This window comes from Tupaia chinensis, unplaced genomic scaffold, assembly GCF_000334495.1.
Source record: "Tupaia chinensis unplaced genomic scaffold, TupChi_1.0 Scaffold000289_1, whole genome shotgun sequence".
In the NCBI taxonomy this organism is placed as follows: domain Eukaryota; kingdom Metazoa; phylum Chordata; class Mammalia; order Scandentia; family Tupaiidae; genus Tupaia; species Tupaia belangeri.
This window is the reverse complement of record NW_006159774.1, coordinates 517,435-540,075: the sequence shown is the minus strand read 5'-3', so window position 1 is coordinate 540,075 and position 22,641 is coordinate 517,435. Positions and strand designations below refer to the sequence as shown.

Genomic DNA, 22,641 nt, shown 5'->3' with positions numbered 1-22,641 from the left:
GGACCGTGATCACATTAGGATCAGCAGATTTAGTATGCACCCTCAGTACGCTCAGTTTCTTCCTCCGGTAGTCTGTAGGCAAGTCACTCTGCTTCTCTGAGCCTCAATTTCCTTACTTCCAAATGGAGATAACAATACTTACCTCTCAGGTCTAGGGTGACAACTAACCACACAGTAAAAATAATATTGTTTGGGACTAGCAGGTGGTGTGGTGGTTAAGGCGTTGCACTCCCACATGGATGACCACAGTTCGAGTCCCAGACGTGGTGCCTTGCTGTCTCACTGTCCCTGTTTTTCTCTGATGAGCACATGTGCACTGTAGCAAATTTAAAAGATAATGAAACCAACAGGTGCCACAGTGGTTAAGGCACTGGACTCCCACATGGTCGACCATGATTCAAATCCCATATCCAGAGGTTTAAAACTCATGCTGAGTGTGTGTGTGTGTGTGTGAATGGAGGAGAAGGGATTGTGACATGACCATCCCTCCTGGGAGGTGACTTTTCGCTTTCTGTCTCTCTACTCTCTGGCAAGTGAACGTGCACTATGGCAAAAATCTCTCTCAAAAAAAAGAAAGATAAATAAAATTAAATAATTTCTTTTTTTTAAGAAAAAGAATTATTTATTTCTTTTTTATTATAATTATTATCTTTAATTTGATCAGAGAGAGAGAAGGAGACAGAAATAGCAGGGAAGCGAGGAAACAAGGCACCAGGACCAGGACTGACTCAAACCATGGTCGGCCATGTGAGAGTCCAGCACCTTAACCACCACGCCACCTGCTGGCCCCCAAATTAAATAATTTCTTTTTTTTGGAGAGTTTTTTTTTTTTTTTTTTTTTCCTCTATAGGGCACGTGCACTTGCCGGAAAGACAGAGAGAGACAGGGAGAGAACGCATGAAATCACCCTCCATGGGGGATGGCCACGCCGCAATCCCTTCTTCTCCATGCTCCTTTCAGGATCTTGGGCACGCACGCACACGCGCCCCATGTGAGTTTAAGCCACTGGGTCCAGGCCTCGAATCGTGGTTGACTACAAGGGAGTCCAACGACCTAGCCATTATGCTAACTGTTGGACCCAAAATGAAATAATCTCTAAAAAACAAAACAAAACAAATATTGTCCAAAGTGTTGACACAATTCCAAGAGTTGAACTAAGTGCTTTACATGTATAAGGTTGGAGGGGGCTTCAGAAAAGTTCATGGGAAGTGTGTATTATGAAAAAAACTATGCTGTATTTCAAGATTTTTTGTTTGCACCAAAATAAACACACTTTAATTTCGTTTTCCATGTACTTTTTTTTTTTTTTAAGAGAGATTTTTGATATAGAGGGCACGTGCTTGCCAGAGGGACACAGAAAGTGAGAAATCACCCCCGGGAGGATAGCCACTCTGCAATCCCTTCTTCTCCATTCTCCTTTTGGGATTTTGGGCACGCACACACACACGCCCAGCATGAGTTTTAAGGCACCAGGTGGAGGACTCAAATCGTGATGGACTATGTGGGAGTCCAGTGACATAACCATTATGCCATCTGCTGGTCCTTCCCACGTATTTTTTGAAATCCACTCATGTTATGTTACAAGCACCTCACAGGAATACTGGCATTTGGTTCTCACTTCAATTTTTCTCCTGGTCACTAAGCAGGATGTGGTCATCTGGTCCTTGGAGGTGAACTGTATTGTTCTTCCCCTCCTGAATGTAGGTCCAAGGTTTGGGATTAAAATGAGTCTTCATTAGTAACTGGATAATTCTGTGGGAGGCCCCCAGCAGCGGTTCTGCCCCGCCGGGGAGTAATTCTAGGAAGGTAATGTGAGCTGGGGGAGGCTGGAGACCCAGCTTCACGTTTATTTACTCTGACAGCTCAATTGGTGAGCAAGGGGGAAATCAGATGAAAGCCATTTCAGAGTAAATACTAAACACAAAATTTAAACATTTAGGTTGTGACAAATGGGGAGGAGGCAACACCAGAGACTTAGCCAGTACCCCCTCCTGAGCCCAGGACCCCATCTTCACTGGGCCACCTTCCTGGGCATTTCTTGTTTGAAGAGTGAGAAAAGAATGGTGTACAAACTGCGTGATCTTAGGCTGGCGATTTACCTCTCCTGGCCTCAGGATTCTCACTGGCAAACCATGTATGTCATTTGAATCAGGTGATCTGGGAAGTGATGGAGTCTTGGAGTTGGAGAGACTAAAGTCCAATCCGAGCCCTGCTACTTCTTGGCTGGGTGAACTTGGAAAAGTCACTTAGCTTAGCTGAACTTCAGTAACCTCAACTGAGAGAACAGAATATCAACCTCAGAGGAGTAAACGAGGTAATCAGCACAAAAGGACTTGTTCAGCCTCAGAGTACGTTGCCAGTGTGAACAGTTTTAGTTACCCAAAGTCCCTTTGCCCTTCGACATCCACTGAGTAAACTGAGGCCAGCAGATATTGGGTTGCCAGAAAAGTCATGTTGTATTTTTCTTTCCCTTTTTTTTTGTGAGAGATTTTTGCTATAGGGCACATGTGCTTTTTGGAGAGACAGAGAGAGACAGAAAGTGGGAAATCACCCCATGGGGGGCAAAGCCATACCACAATCCCTTCTCCTCCATTCTCCTCTCGGGATCTTGGGTTTGCACGCACATGTGCCTGGCATTAGTTTTAAGCTGCTGGACCCAGGACTTGAACCACAGCCGACTACATGGGAGTCCAGTTATATTACCACTACGCCATCTGCTGGTCTCTATGATGTATTTTTCTATGCAAAAATGCGTCATGACTTTTCTGACCACGCAATATTTCAGGAGCACTTACTCCATGCCAAGTTCCATGCTAGGCACAGAAGACAGAAATTGTCCTGGTCCCTGCCCACAAGGAGTCTATGAAGAGAGAAGAGAGCTAGTTATGAAGTGCAGCATGCAAGGGTGCTACCACAGAGGCTACAGAAGTGAGGAGGAGGGGCACCTTCCCGGCTTACAGGGGTATCAGGAATGGCACCCTAGAGGAGGTGACTTTTTAGGGAAGCCCTAAAGCATGAGTAAGTGTGAGGCAGACAGGGACCAAGGGGAGCCGGATCAGGAAGAAGAGTAGGTGCCCAATCAGTGCTTGCTGGGGCAACACTAGGAGATGAGGCTGGGGCTGGGGAGGTAGCTAGCAGCTAGATTGTGGAAGGCTGATTTGGGGAGTTTGGATCCTTCTCGAAAGGTCAGGTCTACAGGCCAACAGTTCCATAGAGAGCAGTAACCTGTCTCTGCAGATGCAGCATGGCATGATGGTGAAAGAGTCTGAGTTTGGAGTTGGGTAGGCTGAGTTGATAATGTCACTGGTGTGGGTCCCACAGCAAGTGACAAACTCAAGGAACCTTCATTTTCCTTAACCATAAAATGGGCACGAACAAAGAACCCATTGACAGGTGCTATCACAATTCTAGCAGAAAAAGGTGCATCTTCAGGTTAAGAACTTGGTCCTGGCCTGGTGTTCAGTAAGTGCTTAGTCACCCACAGTCATTGTCATCACTGAAGTGAGGATGTAGTAGGGACATGGAAGGTACTAGTTGAGTGAGGATGCTCAAAGTAGATAAAAGGCTTAAACATAGGGGTAGCCTTGTAAAGCATGCTAAGGAATTTCAACTTCAAAATATAAAGTAGGAGGGACCAGCAGTTAGAGTGATGGCTATGTCGCTGGACTCCCATGTAGTCGACCGCAGTTCGAGTACCGGACGCGGTGGCTTAAACTCACACCGGGCATGTGTGCGTGCGTGCCCAAGATCCCAAGAGGAGGTTGGAGGAGAAGGGGTGATTTCTCGCTTTCTGTCTCTCTGTCTCTTTCTGTCTTCCTGGCAAGCACATGCACCCTACAGCAAAAACCTCTAAAAGAAAATTATATAAACTAGGAGGTGCCATCAAAGGCTTTTAAGTATGAAGATGACATAGTCAAAATGGGGATTTGGAAAGATGACTTAAGCAGTTGGCTTGAGCTGATTTGAAGGGAATGAGTTCTTCGTAGAGTCCTGAAGATATTGTAAGAATCTAAGGCAGAAGAGAGGAGACAGCTGGAGGGACAAGGAGGATGGAAAGAAGGAATATAATTAAAGGCTAACGGGGCTGGCCTTGGTTGAGTGCTATGGTTAAGTGCTATGCTTGGAAAGCCAGATCTCACATGGCTGATCATAGTTTAAATCCTTGCTCCGGTGGCTTCCATAGCAAGTGCATGTGCATGTGTGCCCCAAATCCTGATGGGATGGAGAAATGGAGGAAAAGGGAATGCAGCATGACCACACCCCGCCAAGAAGCAAACTCTCCCTTTCTCTTTTTGGTGAGCACATGTGCCCTCTGGAAATTGAAAAAAAAAAGGTTAGTGAAGGCAGGATGGTGGTGCAGTGATAAAATGAAACACTCTGTAAGGCTGGCCTACACAAGAAGGTTCAAGGTTCATGTCCTGAGACCTCCCTGAGTGTGCCAGGCATATGCTTGCCCATGACCCTGGCTGAAGTTGGGAGAGCATGGCTTGAGGACCCCATGGGGTGCTGCTTGTGTCTTCCTAGATTATGGAAGAAATAAATAAGCCTTTAAAAAGTTAATTACTGTCACTTTATTATTACATGTAATACATATTATATATATGTATACACACACCTATAAATATATATATACACACACATATGTATATATGCATATGTACATATATATGTGTGTGTATATATATATATATATATATATACACACACACAAACACACAGGCTGAATATCCCTAATCAAAAAATCCAAATCTAAAATGGTCCAAAATCTGAAATTTTTTGAGCACAGATAAAATGGCACACCTATGGAAAATTCTGCACCTGTTTGTGAGGTCCTGAACCCACGTAGGGCGTTGCATCCTGAGAGAACAGGACTGCATGCATCTCTGTGTCCTTCATCCACGTGTGTCTGTTGATCTTGTTTACTCTCTTTAGAAAGCACCAGGGGTCAATCACAGGGGCCCCATCCCATTCATCCAATCACTCTCAATGGCCCCACCTTTCCACACAATGAAGAGACCGAATTTCCTCATAACACCTTCATGCCCTCTCTTTTTAAAGAGAGGATTTTGCTATAGGGCGCGTGTACTAGACAGAGAGACAGAAGGCAAGAAATCACCACCACCACCCCCAAAGGGGACATCCGTGCTGCGATCCCTTCTCTATTCTCCTCCTGGTATTTTTGGCATGAATGCTCATGCACTCAGCATGAGTTTCAAGCTGCCGGTTCTGGGACTTGAACAATGGTCGCTTATGTGGGAGTCCAGCGTTGTAATCATTACACCATTTGCTGGTCCCAACAAATGAATGCGAGGGTCATGAAGAGAGATTAGACCTGTACCTGGAAAAAGGAGCCTTAGAATCCTATCCCAGGAGAGGAATGGCATTTGAAGTCATGGGAGTTGATGAAATTCTACAGCAGCCAGCATTTACCCTCCATGTGAAAATGGTCTTTTTTTAAAGGGATTTTTGCTATGGGGTGTGTGTGCTCACCAGAGAAACAGAGAAATCACCCAGGGCAGATGACCACACCGCAATCCCTTCTCCATTCTCCTCTTGGGACCATGGGCATGCACGCACATGAACCCAACGTGAGTTTTAAGTCACCAGGTTGAGACTTGAACTGTAGTCAACTATGTGGGAGTCCAGCAATGTAACCATTATGCCATCTGCTGGTCCCACCCTCCACATAAGAAGAGAGTTGACTTTTTTGTTTTCAGGGAGGTAACTTGCCCCCGAAACTCATCTTATATTCAGTAAGAATCATTTTCTAAATTACAAAGCACATTGCATGTAATAATAAGTGTTCAAACAGAAGTGGAAAGAGGTAGAAGGAAGTGGGAAAGCAATTCACTGTCTCAGGGGAGTGAGGATGGGTAGGAAGATGTCTGTTAGACCAACAGTGGGGTGGGAGTAGAAGGGACTTTCCAGGTAGAAGGAACATCTTATATAAGGACAAGGGGATCTGGGAGATTCCATCAGATTTTGGGGATGCAAGCAGTTTTGTCTGGTTAAGGGAACTGGGAATACAGATTGGGGCAGATTGTAGAAGGCTTATCCCATAGGTATGAGTATTCCAAAGTATCTTAACTCCTCTTGTGATTAAATCTCAAACTCAGATCTGCGCTCCTTCCTCCAGCGCTCTTCTTACCCCCCATTTTTGACTCATGTTTTATTTTTATGTTAACGTTGGCAATGTTTAAGTTGATTAAATGTTTGTCATTTCTATATAGTGACCTATGTGTTCTTTTCTAAAATTAAAAAAATCTAATGTATTTTATTTTTTTATACATTCAATCACTATACTATACTTAGCTTGTAAAGTGAACTTTTCAACATGAATACATTTCACATACTATTTTCTCTTTTTTAAAAAAGAATTATTTAATAATATTATTATTTTTTTAAAAATTGATGAGAGAGGAGAGAGAGAGAAAGCAAGAAAGCAAGCCACCAGATCCAGGACTCGAACTGTGGTCAGCCATGTGAGTTCAGTGCCTTAACCATCACACTGCCTGTTGGCCCCTCCAGTGGTCTTCTCTCTTTTTTTTAAACTTAAAAATTTTTTTTAAGAGAGATTTTTGCTATGGGGTGTGTGCACTCACTGGAGAGACAGACAGAAAGAGAAAAATCACCCCAGGGGGATGGCTATGCCACAATCCCTTCTCTTTCACTCTCCTCTTGGGATTTTGGGGATGCATGGACACACTCCCAATGTGATTTTTCAAGTTGCCAGGTCTGGGACTCAAACCATGGTTACCCATTTGGGCATCCAACATCTTAACCACTATGCCACCTGCTGGTCTCTCTAATGTTCTGGCTTATGCTTAAATAGGCTTCAGTGCTCAGCTCAGGTGTTGCCTCCTCTGGGAAGTCATCTATGTTCTCATTTCCCATTGATGAACTGGTTAGGTGTTCATCTGCTCTCCTTCAGCTCCTGGGTCTTCCCCTTGTCACTCCTGGTATGCAGAGACCATGGTGCGTCATCTTTACACCCTCCACGCCTGGCACGTGGCAGGTGCCCAGTCTATGCTTGAGAAATGAGTAATTTTCCTTCCCATCAGAAAGCTTCTCAAAAGGGAGAGGCCTATTTTCAGAAAAGAAAAACTTAATTTCTGTTTCATTTTTTAAAGGCTAACATTTTAATTCTATTTCTAGCTTAGAAAGGTCACAGGGCACATCAAAAATAAAAAGTCATTCTGTGTAATCCGTAATCCTGGCCAAGTAAGACTGAATGTGAAGGAAAGAAGACACAGACCTGTGTTTTAGGATAAATTCTGACAGATTTTTTTTTTTTCCTTTTTTTAAACAGAGATTCAGATAGCTCTCCAGATACCACTAGGAGAGCCTGCCTGAGAATGAAACTAACCCATAGGAAAACACAATCAAGAGATAGACAGGTTCTGACCATATCACTTGAACACCTGGGCTTTTCAGTGACGTGAGCCAGCACATTCCCAGCATAGGTAGCTCGAGTAGGGTTTTTGTCACTTGAACTGGGAGTCCCACTCACCTACTCAGATGGCTGGGGCTAGGTGTCTGACTCAAGCAGATCTAATGCCAAAGCTCTTAAGATTTCGTTTCAGAGACAATGTGGGGATTTAGCCCGCATTTATGGTCTTTTGCAATACAGTGATGCTATTAGGGCTGGGGTAGCGGATTCCCTTTCCCAGACATGTAAGGGGTCAGGGAACACTCAGTGCAGATCGTTCTATCCCCTCTCTGTTGTTTTTATTTTCTGCTATAACACCATGTATATATATATTTAACATGCTAAAGAGTGTGTGTGTTTACCATAGGGAGAGAGAAAGCACCCCTGGGGGATGTCCCCATTGAGATCTCTTCTCCATTCTCCTCTTAGGATTTTGCACACACGCATGCACTTGGCGTATTTTTTAAGCCATTGGGTCCAAGACTTGACTGTGTAGTTGGCCATGAGGGGATTCAGCCACCTCAACCATCATGCCACCCTCTGGCTCAAATACCAGAATTTTTGACACACACAAGGTTTAGAAAGACACTTTCAGAAATGAGATCTAGTTTAGAGCAGAGGTTGGCAAGCTTTCCTGCAAAGGGACAGACAGGATGTATTTAGGCTTTGCGGGCCATACTGTCTTTGTAGCAATACTCAACACAGACGACATGTAAGTGCACGGGCATGACTGTGTTCTAATAAAACTTTATGGACAGGAGATTAAAATGTCCTATTGTTTTCACGTCATAAAATAGGATTCTTTTGACCTTTGTTCCTCAACCACTTAAAAAAGTGAAAATTGTTCTTAGCTTATAGGCTATGAAGTCACACACGCATGCACTTGGCGTATTTTTTAAGCCATTGGGTCCAAGACTTGACTGTGTAGTTGGCCATGAGGGGATTCAGCCACCTCAACCATCATGCCACCCTCTGGCTCAAATACCAGAATTTTTGACACACACAAGGTTTAGAAAGACACTTTCAGAAATGAGATCTAGTTTAGAGCAGAGGTTGGCAAGCTTTCCTGCAAAGGGACAGACAGGATGTATTTAGGCTTTGCGGGCCATACTGTCTTTGTAGCAATACTCAACACAGACGACATGTAAGTGCACGGGCATGACTGTGTTCTAATAAAACTTTATGGACAGGAGATTAAAATGTCCTATTGTTTTCACGTCATAAAATAGGATTCTTTTGACCTTTGTTCCTCAACCACTTAAAAAAGTGAAAATTGTTCTTAGCTTATAGGCTATGAAGTACAAGAGGAGAGGACACAGGCCAATCTGAAGCAATGTACACCAGCCCTGGTGTTTGTAGGCCTGAGTTCTACTTAAAGCTCTCTAGTTAACCACATGATCCAAAATGGGTCCCTTTGTCCACTCTGGCCAAGGAGGGAGGGCCGTACAGGGTGGTTTTTCAAGGCCCTGGGGTTCTCAAATTCCATGGTTCTGATTATTTCACTTGACACATATCTATCGAGCATGGATAACATACATTGTTTTAAGTGGTGGGGACACAGCACTGATAGTTTCTGCTTACATGAACTTAGCTTCTAGTGAAAAGGGATGAGATCCATTTATTTACAATGTGGGGTAGTTGTCAAGTACTGTTTAGGAAATGAAGAAGAGGAAAGGGCTGGAGGGTGAAAGGGCTCTAATTGTAAAAGGGTGGCTGGGTTCACCTTCTGATTATTGACATTTAAGCAGACATAAGTCCAGTGAGGGAGTGGCTCTATGACTTTCTGAGGAATGGAAAGGCCTTGAGGCTTCCTCCTGTACAAGGAGAAAAAGGCCAGAGTGGCTGGGGGGGGGACAGGAGGGGAACTGGAGGCTACAGGTCAGATGAATCGTCAGAGACAAGCCACTTACCACCTTACAGGGCTTTGATGTTCAAAGAGAATGATGTTCAAAAAGAATTTTAGGGCTGGCCCCATGATGCAGTGGTTGAACCTGTGGATAAAGAGCTGGATCCCACATAGCCAACTGTGTTTCAAATCCTGGCCCCAGCAGCTTGACAAACATGCAAGGGGTGTGTGTGTCCAAAACCCTGATGGGATGGAGTAGGAGGGAAAACTGGTATGACCAAACCCCCTGGGGAGTGCTGTCCTTCTTTCTGGCAAGCGTATTGTCTTCTGGCAATTAAAACTTTTTTTTAATTGCTTGGGCTGCTGTGTGAAAAAGGAACTATAAGGAGGCAGGAGGTAATTATGTAAATTCTGCAATAGTTTAGGCAAGAGATGATGGTGACTTGAACCAAAATGGCTACAGCAAGGATAAGAAGTGGTTGGATTTAAGACATATTTTGAAGTCGGAGTTGACAGGATTTGTTGAAGGACTGGATAAAAACAGGAGAGAAAAAGAGCAATCAAAGATAAATATGCTGGGATCACATTCTATTTAAGAATATACTGTTTACATACAGGACATGTTTAATTTTAAATTTGTAAGACAAGAATTAATTTTATTCCTTTATATAGTAGTGTAAAAAAATCAGATATTATTTACTGATTCAGAAATTAACTGCGCAGGGACCAGCAGATGGCGTAATGGTTATATTGCTGGACTCCCACGTAGTCGACCACAGTTTGAGAACCAGACCCGGCAGTTTAAAATACACACTGGGCGCATGTGTGTGCATGCCCAAAATCCCAAGAGGAGAATGGAGAAGAAGAGATTGCAGCATGTCATCCCCTCTGGGGGGCAATTTCTCACTTTCTTTCTCTCTCTCAGAGCTGCAGAATATATGGTTTCATGTAAGTTGTGCTATGAATTTTTCACATGCATTGGCAACTTTTCCTCATGATCCTCTTCCCATTACTGAACTATCAATGACAGAAAACCTACTAGTTACAGTTTGTATATACATATTGTTTTTTTTTTTCTTTTTTTTTTGAGAGGTTTTTGCTATAGGGTGTGTGTGCTTGCCAGAAAGACAGAGACAGAAAGCAAGAAATCACCACCCAGGGGGGATGGCCACGCGGCAATCCCTTCTCCATTCTGCTCTTGGGATCTTGGGCACACATGCACACATGCTCAGCATAAGTTTAAGCCACTGGGTCTGGGACTTGAACTGCGATCAACTATATGGGAGTCCAGCGACATAGCCATTACACCATCTGCTGGTCCCAGTTAGGGTTATTTTGAATTTGATAAAACAGGAGCTGAGATTGATAGTTCTCTCCTGAATTGCCTTCATTCTTGTATAAATCAAAATTATGAGACATAATTTTACCAATAGTAAACCAAAGAATATTTTAAAAATACAAATAACCTTAGAACAGTCAACCAAATTAACACCTGTACTTTATATAACACTTTCATCAGACTGCCTTTAGAATAATCATGAATACATATTTGTTCTTTGAAACCTTTTTTTCTTTTTGCTAGAGGACACATGCACTTGCCAGAGAGAGAGAGAGAGAGAGAGAAAGAGAGAGAGAGAGAGAGAGAGAGAGAGAGAGAGAGAGACGAGAACACTCACCCCATGGGGAACGGTCACTTCGCAAGTCCTTCTCTTCCATCTCTTCCTTTGGTCACTTGGGGCACACACACGCAAGTGCCCAACCTGTTTCTCAGTGGCTGGTCCAGGACTCAAACCATGCAGCTGGTCATGTGGGATCTGGCTGCCTTAACCACCAGACCAGAGTTGGCCTGAAATCTCTACTTTTGAAAGAGAGACTAGACATAGTATGATACTTGCAGGAACTTCCAATAGCAACTTCTCAAATAGTGACATCAGCAGTGAGAAGCCAATGAAAAGAAGTCTCTTTTCTCATCTCTAGCAGAGGTAGGTAGGCATAAAGGCTGAGGACACAGCCTCTGAGGTTGACTCTGGCTGGAGCCCCCTGCAGAGAAGGCACTGAGAAGCAGCACCCCACCTGGACATAGGGCCCAAGTCCCAAGTGGACACGCCCACCGGAGGGCAGCAGTCTTTATTCTGGTAAATGGACGAGAGAAGATACAGCCATCCAGACACTGTCTTGCATTTATTCACACAGAGAGATAAGAACTGGTACAAATAATAAACATTGCTTTAAATACAAATAAATAGCTCTGGTTTCTAAAGGAAACAACTCTATATAATTCTAAGTTAAGTATTTTCTAAGTTCCTATTAAAAATAGAAGACTATTTTGCATTAAGTAAGTTCTATTCCACCACAACCCTTGGAGGACTTCAGGATAAAATGGTGAATTCTATACTTCAAGAAGTCACCAGAAAAATGGGAGACAGTGCTCTCCCCTCTTAGAACTATCCCCTAAGTGGAAGGAGTTACTTGCATCATAGACACAGCTAATAAATACTTAAAATATGTGATACCTAAAAAGATAAACCTTGGGAAGAGTGACAGGAATTTATTTCTCGGAACCAGTTCTGTGAATTCTGAAATCTTGCAACGCCAAAGTTCTGATTCAAGAGTCTTCAATTCATTTGTACTCACAGAAGACTTCAGTTCCGATAATGAAAACTTCCTCTTGCTAGGAATGAGCGTGGTAAACTGTAATCAGCGAGAATGACACCTGGATGACATAGCGATTTACCTGGTAATGGAGCAGTGGTGCTGCCAACCGGGACAGTCTGTCAGAACTGGCAACTAAAGGACCACAGCTGTGCTGAGGAAAGACCCCCCACACTCACTGGCTTATTTCTCTCTGTTATATGTAGAATGTTCAAAGCGGTCAAAGCATCTAGGGAGAAGTATGTTCTATGAATGAAGAATCACTTTCAAGTCAAGTGGTGTTTTAAAACTACATAAAACATGAGGTCATTCCAATCTTGGTGCCAGAGGAGTGTCTGTTCCATGGAATTTCTGTGCCCACTGCATGTCCCCTCCTTATCCTGCACAAGATAATCATCCTTTTCTACTCAAACTCCTACACAAATATAGCAATGCTTAAGTTTTCAAAGACATTTTGCTTTTCTATTTAGATTGATTATGATACAATTCCAAATAGAACATTCTCATGCTATAAAAACAATCTCATGCAATAAGTGCAATTTTAAAAGTCCCATGTTAATAATAATATTTGGTACTACAGAAGGCAGGATTATTTAATTTTTAAAAACTGATCACTCTAGAATAAAAGTGGGATTTCCAAACAGAACTTCTGTTGTGGTATAAAATGCTAGGTTTGATTCTACAGTTTTGTTGATGCAAACAATTTTAAGATATACACTAAGATTTCCTAATTGGGATTTCTGAAACAGTAAGCATAATTTTTAAACAGATTACTACAACATTTGCTCAAAGAACCAGCTCCATTTTGTCAAGAATCTTATCTTTTTTAGTTCAGTTGGAGGGATCTTCATAGTAAATTCTACAGCAGTTCTGAACATGATTTAAAATCTGTCTCTCACGTCCCTCTCTGTCTCTTATTTTTTCTGTATGTTGTAAAGAGAGATGAGCACAGAAAAATGTTCAATTTTTTTTGATGGACAATAGTAAATTTAGTTTCCTGATTTAAATAAATAACACTTTGTATGTCTGCCTTTCTCTCTGGCACACTATATAACATTTTTTAGTTATAAATCCAAATGTACTAGCCGATTAAAGCATCATGGTGTTTAAATCACAACTTTGGATACAATCCTATTTATTCTGGATGATGCTCAATTCCACATATAGTTCAGGAAAGACATATCTATAAGAACATCCAAAAATGTTACGTTTCCAAACTAACATGTGATTGTGCTCTGTTGGATAGTACCATTCACATTTACAATGTACAAAGGCAGGAGATTTCAGGTGTGGAGACCAATTTGTTTTGCTGCTATAGTAATTCACAACCATCATCTTCGAGATTTCCAAGCTGTTCTAGAATACGGAGTAGTCCTTTTTTTATCTGGTGGCTTAAAGTAGGAATAAACAGGTGCTGCAGGATACTCGGCATCGGGATTTTCTGCCATCATTTTCAGCTTTGCTTCAATAGCTTTAATCTTTGCAGTGACGCTGGAAAAAGGATAGCAGAGCGTCAGAGAGAGCCTTGGTGCATTCAGAAAACACTGGTATATTTCATCTCTTTATGCCTCTTATGTATATCAGAGAAGCAATGAGACAGTGTTATGAACATTTAAACATTTCATATTAAAGAAAGGCAACAAAACCCCTAATGATCTCATTTTAAGAAAGATCAAGTCTGAACCATGTATTAAGTTTTTTTTTTTTTTGGAGAGGTTTTTGCTATAGGGTGCATGTGCTCCCAGAAAGACAGACAGAGAGATAGAAAGCAAAAAATTACCCCCCGGGGGGATGGCCACGCTGCAGTCCCTTCTCTTCCATTCTCCTCTTGGTATCTTGGGCATGCACGCACATGTGCCCGGTGTGTTTAAACCATCAGGTCTGGGACTTGAACCACAGTTGACTACATGGGAGTTCAGCAACACAGCCATTACGCTAACTGCTGGTCCCTATTAATTTTTTTTTTTGGGGGGGGTTTTCACTATAGGGCGCATGCGCTCGCCAGACAGACAGAGAGACATAGAGACAGAAAGCGAGAAATCACCCCCCAGGGGGGATGGTCACACCGCAATCCCTTCTCCTCCATTCTCCTCTTGGGATCCTGGGCACACACACGCGCGCGCCTGGTGTGAGTTTTAAGCCACTGGGTCCGGGACGCGAATCGTAGTCGACTACATGGGAGTCCAGAGACATAACCATTATGCTAACTGCTGGTCCCTGTTATTATTTTTTTTAAAATCTGACCAGAGACAGACAGGAAGAGAGAGAAAGGGAAAGTACGAAACCAAGCTGCCAGGTCTGGGACTCAAACTGTGGTCAGCCACATGGGAGTCCAGCACCTTAACTACCACACCACCTCTTGGCCCTTAAGTTTTAATATAAGCGCAGAATGTCACTGTTAGGAGTACTTCCCATATTGTGACATTTCATCTTTAGACATGGACACTGTTCAGCACCTTGCTGCTTGGCAGAGGGTAGGCACGCAAAAATGATCCTTGTAATTAGTATATCCATCAACTCAAACATTTATCTTTTCTTTTCTTTTTAAAAAAATGTCTTTGCTGGGACCAGCAGTTAGCATAATGGCTATGTTGCTGGACTCCCACGTAGTCAACTGCGGCTTGTGTCCTGGACCCGGTGGCTTAAAACTCACGCCGGGCACGTGTGCGTGCGTGTCCAAGATCCCGAGAGGAGAATGGAGGAGAAGGGGTTGTGGCGTGGCCATCCCCCCTGGGGAGTGATTTCTTGCTTTCTGTCTCTCTGTCTCTCTCTGTCTGGCGAGCACATGCGCTCTATAACAAAAACCTCTTAAAAAAAAAAAATGTTTTTGCTATCGGGCACATGTACTTGCCACAGTGAGAGAGGGAAACTGAAAGAACCTCCCTCCCCCAACACAGGTGATGGCAACCCTGCAATCCCTTCTCCTCCACCTGCCTCTCAGGATTGGGGCGCATACACAAGAGCCTAACATTTTTTAACTGTGGGATCTAGCTGCCTTAACTACTGTGCCACCAGCTGGCCCCCAAACGTTTATCATTTTCTCTCTCTCTTTTTTTAAAGGCAATGTTTACCATGTTGCGCATCAGCCTCCCCAAGTTGCTGGGATTACGGCCCATGCCACTGCACTTGACCTTTCAGGCTGGATCAGGAACTGAACCCAGTCCTAGTCTGTGGGACATTGTGTTTTAACAGGACATGCCACCATGGCTAGGCCTAATCACTTCTTGTGTTGGGAAAATTCAAAATTTTCTCTTCTAGCTAATTTGAAATAGATGATAAATTCCTGTTAACTATAATTACCTAATAGAAGGGTGCTTCCTTCCCTCCCTCATTTCTCTTTTCCTAGTGAGCACATGCACCCTCTGGCAATTAAGAAAAGCACATAGAGACCAGTAGTTAGCGTAATGGTTGTGTCACTGGACTCCCATGTAGTCGATTGTGGTTCAAGTCCCGACCTGGTGGCTTAAACTCACGCCAGGTGCATGTGTGTGCGTGCCCAAGATCCCGAGAGGAGAATGGAGGAGAAGGGACTGTGGCGTGGTCATCCCCCCTGGGGGGTGATTTCTTGCTTTCTTTCTTTCTGTCTCTCTCTGTCTCTCTGGCAAGCACATGGGCCCTATAGTAAAAACCTCTCCAAAAAAAGAAAAAAGAAAAACACATAAAAAAGAAAAGGACATTATAAGGAAGGTTATATTCCTTATTTGGCAGATGAAGAAACTGAGGCATAGGAAGTTAACATGCCCAGCGTCATGCAGCTAGTAAGTGACAGGGCTGAGATCTGATGCAACGGATTCTGAAGTCCATGCTACTAACCATTACACTGTACCACTTTTTATTTTTAAAATTTATTTACTTATTCATTTATTTTAATTGAACTGAGAGAGACACAGAGAGAAAGAGAGAGAGAGAGAGAGAGAGAGAGGGAAAGTGAAAAAGCAATCCACCAGGTCCAGGATTCAAATCGTGGTTGGCCATGTGTGAGAGTCCAGTACCTTAACTACCACGCCACCTGCTGGTTCCCTGTACCGGCTTTTTAATCACTGAGTAGAATGGAAATCCCATAGTCTCTCTTAACTCTCAAATGTGTGTTAATAAAGGCTACCATGGCCTATATAATGAGCTAGGCACATGGCAGCAGTCTACTTCCATCATTTCTAATCCTTACAATGACCCTGCAAGGGCTAACAGCCACCTTATAGATGAAGAAACAACTGAAGGTATGTATCCCAGGTCCATGAGCTAACACTGCAGAGCCAGGATTTGGGCCTTGTTTGTTTATCACCAAGGTCCACCAGGTTGGAAGTAAAAGAGTCCTGCAATACACAGAAAGTAGTGAGCAGATGGCATAAAGTGTGAGGAAGTCACTTCTGACTGAGGTCACTGCCACCTCCAGATCAGAATGCAAAGTGCTTACATTGGCAGTGGGTATTTTTTAGTCCACAGATCCCTTTCCTTCCCTTTTTCTTATTTTTTTGCCATAGGGTGCTTGTGCTCAGTAGAGAGACAGAGAGAAAGAAAGAGACACAGAGAGACAGAGAGAGAGAAAGCACCCCCGATGGGGAATGGTCACACCATAATCCTTTCTCTTCCAGTTCTCCCTCCTTCTGGGATTTTGGGCATGCATGCACATGTGCCCAGCATGTCTTCCAAGCTGTCCTGCACTCAAAATCCTATGGCTGGCCATGTGGGATTCAGGTGCCTTAACCACACCACTGGTTGGCCCTACTTTCCATTCTTGATGCTGTCAGTGGTCTACAGTCAGTGAGAGAAACTCAGAGACTGAGAGAGAGCACGAGCGTGCGCGATCACGGCATTTTAGAGAGTCTCAAAAGGTATACATCTGCTTTACATATCATACATTTACACGGGCAAAACGAAAACTTAAGTTACAATAAAAAGCTAAGGTATTACTGAGCTGCACTCTGGCACCTGTCCCATGAGAGGGAGAGCCAGCCACTTATTCTGTATAAGGCATCTGCCAAACCACCTTTGATTAGGCATATGTGGGGACTTCAGAAAGTTTGTGAAAAATGGAATTAGAGTACAAGTTTATATGATGCAAAAAATGCCAAATTCAGGCATGGTTTGCTCATAATATATACTTTTGGTGGACTTTCTGAAGACCCCTTATAGATATTAACAGAAAGATGTACGCTATGATTCTCTAAATTACAAATGTAAAACACTTGACTGTCTGGTAAACTAGTGGCAAACACTGACCATAATAAACAAAAGACATGTCCACTGTAACATGAAGACCTCCAAGCATAAAGGAAGCATCGGTTCCCACTATGAGATTTTATAAAAACCTCTACAGATAGGAATCTGTAATCAAGGAAGTTCAACTCTTATGGGGAAAATAGCACAATGTATATAAACCCCTAAATCTATAGAAATCATAATTAAATTTTTTTTCCAAGAACACAAAACAATAAGGACAGAATGAAATTCAGAAATATATTATTAAACTTAAGTGAATAACTATAAAGACATCACTTTTCAGACTTTCTGTTGATTTCTATTCCTTGTGTATCACTGATGCTCCTTCATTTATCTTTTTCCCCTTCCCCCAGAATAGGCTTTAACTGTATTTCTACATTTATAGTCTGGTGCTTCTTTGAAGTAGTAACAATTGAAATTTTGTATATAGAAAGCAGGCTGGGAAGAAACTGTGCATAATGACTAATGCTAAAGAGATTTAAGGCTTTGTTAAGATGGTTTTGGGACCAGAAGGTGGCGTAGTCGTTATGTCACTGGACTCCCACATAGTCAACTGCGGTTCGAGTCCTGGACCCAGAGGTTTAAAACTCACGCTGGGTCTGTGTGTGTGTGTGTGTGTGTGTGTGTGTGTGTGTACGCGCCCGTTTCCCAAGATTCCAAGAGAATGGAAGAAAAGGGACTGTGGCATGGCCTTACCTCCTTGGGGGTGATTTCTTACTTTCTATCACTCTGTTTGTCTCTCTGGAAAGCACATGAACCCTACGGCAAAAATTTCTCTTAAAAAATATGTATACTGGTCTTTGGAATAAAGACTGTGTCTATTTGTTCAATTCCTAATAACTCCTACTAAAACCTAGAGTAGAATGGAAGAGTTTGAGAGTGGTAATATAAAATGATGCCTTCTATAATTTTATTTTATTTTTTAAAAATATTTTATTTACTTTTATTTATTTATTTTAATTTGACTAAAGCCGCCACGTCCGGGACTCCAACTGCAGTTGGCCATGTAGGAGTCCAATGCCCTTAACCACCATGCTACCTGCCAGCCCCCTGGTGAGAGTTTTATGCCACTGGGTCTAGGACTTGAACCACATTTGACTATGTGGGAGTCCAGTCATGTACACATTCAAGATGTTCACTATGTTATGAATTAAGGTGAGAAATGAAGAAATGGCTCTAAGCTCTTAAGTAACTGTGTTCTTCTACAGTATACTATCTTACCTTAGGTTAGACTGAGTAGGCTCCGTGCTTGAGGATGGCTCAAGACTGATGGGAAGAATCTTATCATTCTTGTTATGGTCATATCTCTGAAAGTATGAGAAAAGGAGAATTATTTCACTTGGGCAGAAACCAGCACTTTACTATGGTGCATGGGTTCAGAAACTCTAATTCTTTTTTTTTTTTTTAAGACCTATTCTATTCACTCATTCTACTTGTTAACATCATTATTTTTTTAATTATATATGCTCACAAGAGAGAGAGAGAGAGAGAGAAAGCCACCAGGTTTGGACTCAAACTGCAGTCATGTGGGAGTCCAGTGCCTTAACCACCATGTCACCTGCTGGCCTGCAGAAATTCTAATTCTACCAGGATATCATCAGCACATTTCTAGACAATTACTTTACATTTAGAGTTAATGCAAAACTCACATAACTTTGGCCTAAAAGCTGTAAGTTTAGAAAAAGAGGTTGAGAAGAAGCATCCATCTAGCCATTAGTCCTACTTATTTGATAGGGAAAGGATTTCAACTTCCAAATTTGCAGAAATTTGGTACACACATGGCAGGGTTACCCTCTCACATTCTTATTTTAACTCATGTATCTCCTCCTGTAATATTTAGTTTTACTCAAAACATTTGAAAATTCTGCTAGATTCTGCAAAATACCAAGCGTAATTTCAATTCTTAACAAGCCTGAGTAGAGAAGGAAAGTAGTAATAGCTTTTGGTTGCTGATATAGAAAACATTCTACGGTAAAGGAGTAGTTTCATCTGATGTCAGATAATTCTTGTAAAAAGCAAATATAATATTAAAGAGCAATCACGAGCCTCTGGTCAAAAAAGATTTATAGGAGAAGAGAGCCGCGAGGCACAAGACATTTTCAAATGAAAGACTGGAATGAAGGATGATTTCTCTTGCATGCCTTTTCAATGAGATGCAGAATGAGAAAATGACAGCCAGTTTGGCAAATGAGACTTGATTTCCTTTTGAGTAAAAAAGCATTTGGTAATTCTCCTTGTTGTTTCTATTTTTACACAATGTGTCCTAGCAATTGAGAAGGCTCTGTAATTACCTGAAATACTCATAAGGATTGAAAGCGCCTGAGCTTTGTTTTCCAGCCTGAACACTGAACCAGACTGTGTTCAGTTTCTCTCTTTACCGGGAAGCTTCTTGGGTAGAGGGCAGAACATCTCTGATCAAAACCATCCTCAGGTAGCTAAAGACTGAAGCTCCAACTCTGTCACAAATCTTTTCGAGGTTTCTGCCATAAGGCATTGGCATTCACGGGAGACAGAGACAGTGAGAGGGAAAATGTGAAATCACCTCTCAGGGGGCATGACCATGCTGCAATCCCTTCTCTATTCTCCTCCTGGGATTCGGGGCATGTACTCACACATGCCCCCTGTGCCAGATATGGGATTCAAACCATGGTTGGCCATGTGGGAGTCCAGCGCCTTAACCACTAGACCACCTGCTGGCCCATGTCATAAATCTTTTCACAGGCAGGTTTATGAAGACCACACTAAAGGAGGTGAATCAATTCTTGGGGGCTGCTCTAGTCTACACACTTCCCCATCTCTGTGCCAGCTGGAACAGAATGTCTTTTTTTTTTTTTTTTAAATGGTTACATCTTTTCTAGTGCATCCTCCTGAGAGACTAACCACAGGATGAACAAGGCAGTTGGCTACTTCTCAAGACTTCAGAGGCAATACAGGCACTGCAAGTCCCACAAAAACACACACTCGAATCCGTCTCCAAATCTGTGGCATAAAGGGATGCCAGTGCTTTAAGCACTCATATGAACTGCCCATTTTTAAAGCATTTAAAATAAATAAATTCAAACTTTCCATGGAGTTGAGAGAGTGGGAAGAGTCTAATAATGCCCACAGCAACTGATTTTAAAAATAAATACATTTTTCCCTCCAAAGAACAATCCACACCAAAAAAAAGATAGAGGTCTAAGTGTATGCATCAGCCACATGGAAAAATGAATCAAAACCAGGACCTGTGGGCATGTGGAAAGAAACAGCAAAGGAACTTAATCCCTCCTGAGATGCTTCTCAAAAGAAAAATCTGGTAACACACATGGTAAATACAAGTAGGAGACCAAAGTATGGCTGCTCCAGATGTGCAGGGGCTGGGATGCACACGGATTAAGAGGACATTGTCTCTAGAAGACTTGTTCAGCATGCGGCTTGGGCTGTCTTTCCAGCCTCTCAGACATACCTTCACTTGAGCGTGTGCCCATCGCACCACCAGCTTCTTGGATAGAGCCAGTTTGCCATTGAGACACTGAATGGCCTGCTCTGCTTCCTGTCCAGGAAAGGTACAGATGTTAGTCAGAAATTCATATGCTTAACTAGCTATACGTACTCTCACAGGGCCTCACTGGCTTTCAGGCCTGAGCTTCTAAACAAACTGCTTTTGGTAAATATTTGGCAAAGGGTTTACAATTTGAAAAGGATATGAGTTATTAAACTTCAGTCAGACAAAAATTCAAACCTTGTCTCTGTCCCTGTTGGCAGGATGATGTTTGGCGGGCTGCTCGAGGTCTCTAGCCTGGAGATATCGACACTCCCGCTTGTCCTCACCCTAGCAGTGGTCGTGAGGATTTGAAGAGAGCATGAAACACACCGGGCAGACGGTGAGCACCTCGCGAGTGTTGACTATAGCACTGCTCTCAGTAGGCACGACCCTTCTGCACTCTCGTTGGTGTGGACAGGACATACTATGTCAAGAATTGTGGGCAGGCCCCAAGGCAAAGCACAGATGTGCTGCTCAAGAGTAGCCAGATCTCACATGGCGATCGTAGTTCAAATTCCTGGCCAAGTCAGCCTGAAACATGCCACGCCTGCACGGCAGTGTACAAGATCTGAGACAGGAAGGCTGACCAGACTCTGTAAAGGGTGCTCCCCTCTCTTTCTCTCCCTCACATGGGCATCTGCATGCACTATCATGAATAAAGAAGAAAATTTAACAGAAATTGTATTCCCTTCAGGGACCCTCGAACTGTATCCTAGACTAGGGTTTATTCCCTGGATCCAAAGTGAGAAACGGTAATGGCTTCAAAGGATATGGGAGTGAAGGAAACTAGGCCGGAAAAAGGAGTGAGTCAAAGAGACTGTGAGCAAGGTGTTGGTGTGAGTCAGTCTATGCACCTGGTTTCCAGAGCCGAAAGTCCCCTGACCCTTTCCCCATCAGATTACAGGAGCGACAAGGTTGAAAGGAATTCCTGAAGTTGGATCACAGTAACTCCAGGTCATTCCCAGGAAACCTGGCTGTACCTTCCCATCCTGCCAAATCTTCTCCACCCCGTTTGTATCCACAAGGCACTTGGCCAAGTGTAACCCACGTTTCGTAGGGGTGAAGAAGCTTGCAAGATCCAGAAGAGGGTAAGAAGTATAGAGGGCAAGAAGTGCCTGCCACAGGCTGGGGCTTCAGTCTGGTTGTGCCAGTGGTTCTTTTGTTCTTCTAGCACTCACTAGCAGGATGCTGAACCAATGCTGAGTATCAGCTCCGTGTCAGGCACTGGATAGTCACTAGCCATCTCTGCCCTATTACAGCACACAAAGTTAATCACCGTCAAGGGACATTTCAGTCTTCACCTAATTCATGATGATGCCAGTAGAGGCTAAATGTTTTTTTTTTTTTTTTCTTTTTTCTTTGAGAGATTTTTTGCTATAGGGTGCATGTACTTGCTGGTGAGGTGGAGACAGGAAGTGAGAAATCACCTCCTGGGAGATGGTCACACTGTAATCCATTCTCTTCTCAGGATTTTGGGCATGAATGCGCACACACACACTTAAAGTGAGTTTTAAGCCGCCAGGGCTGGGAATTGAACTGTGGTTGACTACGTGGGAGACCAGGGATATAACCATTACACCATCTCTTGGTCCTGAGGTTAAGTGCTTTACAAAAGTAACTTATTTCTGTATGTTGCTTCAAAATTGTGTATTCAACAGTATTTTCTTTATGTTTATTTCTTCCACACAAGAGACAGAGGGGAATGCACACGCACACTCACACATGTACCTCCTAATGGTGTAGTCACACCCAATCTACCCCTAGTCTCAGTTGACCCTGATCATGGACAGGTACATATGTGCCTAGCATGATTGGGAAGATCCCAGGACTTGAGCTCAGGACTTTCCCCATGTGGGTTCAATTGTGTCACCACTGTTCCATCGCCTGGCCCTTGGTGACATGATTAAGTGCCAACCATGTTTTCATATGTGCCCTCATCTGTTCCCCCAGGGAACACATATACCTAGAAGG

General features: G+C 43.0%; 1 protein-coding gene across 2 annotated transcripts in view; it reads right to left on the bottom strand.

Annotated features, from left to right (window-relative positions):
- Window positions 1–11,437: 11,437 nt before the first annotated feature.
- The window catches only part of RBM18 (RNA binding motif protein 18), a 29,631-nt gene continuing 18,427 nt past the window's right edge, over window positions 11,438–22,641 (bottom strand). For both annotated transcript variants that reach the window (XM_027772633.1, XM_006150475.2), the window contains 3 exons: window positions 20,593–20,679; window positions 18,369–18,454; window positions 11,438–13,418 (listed from right to left, as the gene is read on the bottom strand). In XM_027772633.1, the coding sequence (XP_027628434.1) occupies window positions 13,259–13,418; window positions 18,369–18,454; window positions 20,593–20,679 (333 nt within the window). In that variant the 3' untranslated portion in view covers window positions 11,438–13,258. The remainder of the gene's footprint in view (window positions 13,419–18,368; window positions 18,455–20,592; window positions 20,680–22,641) is intronic.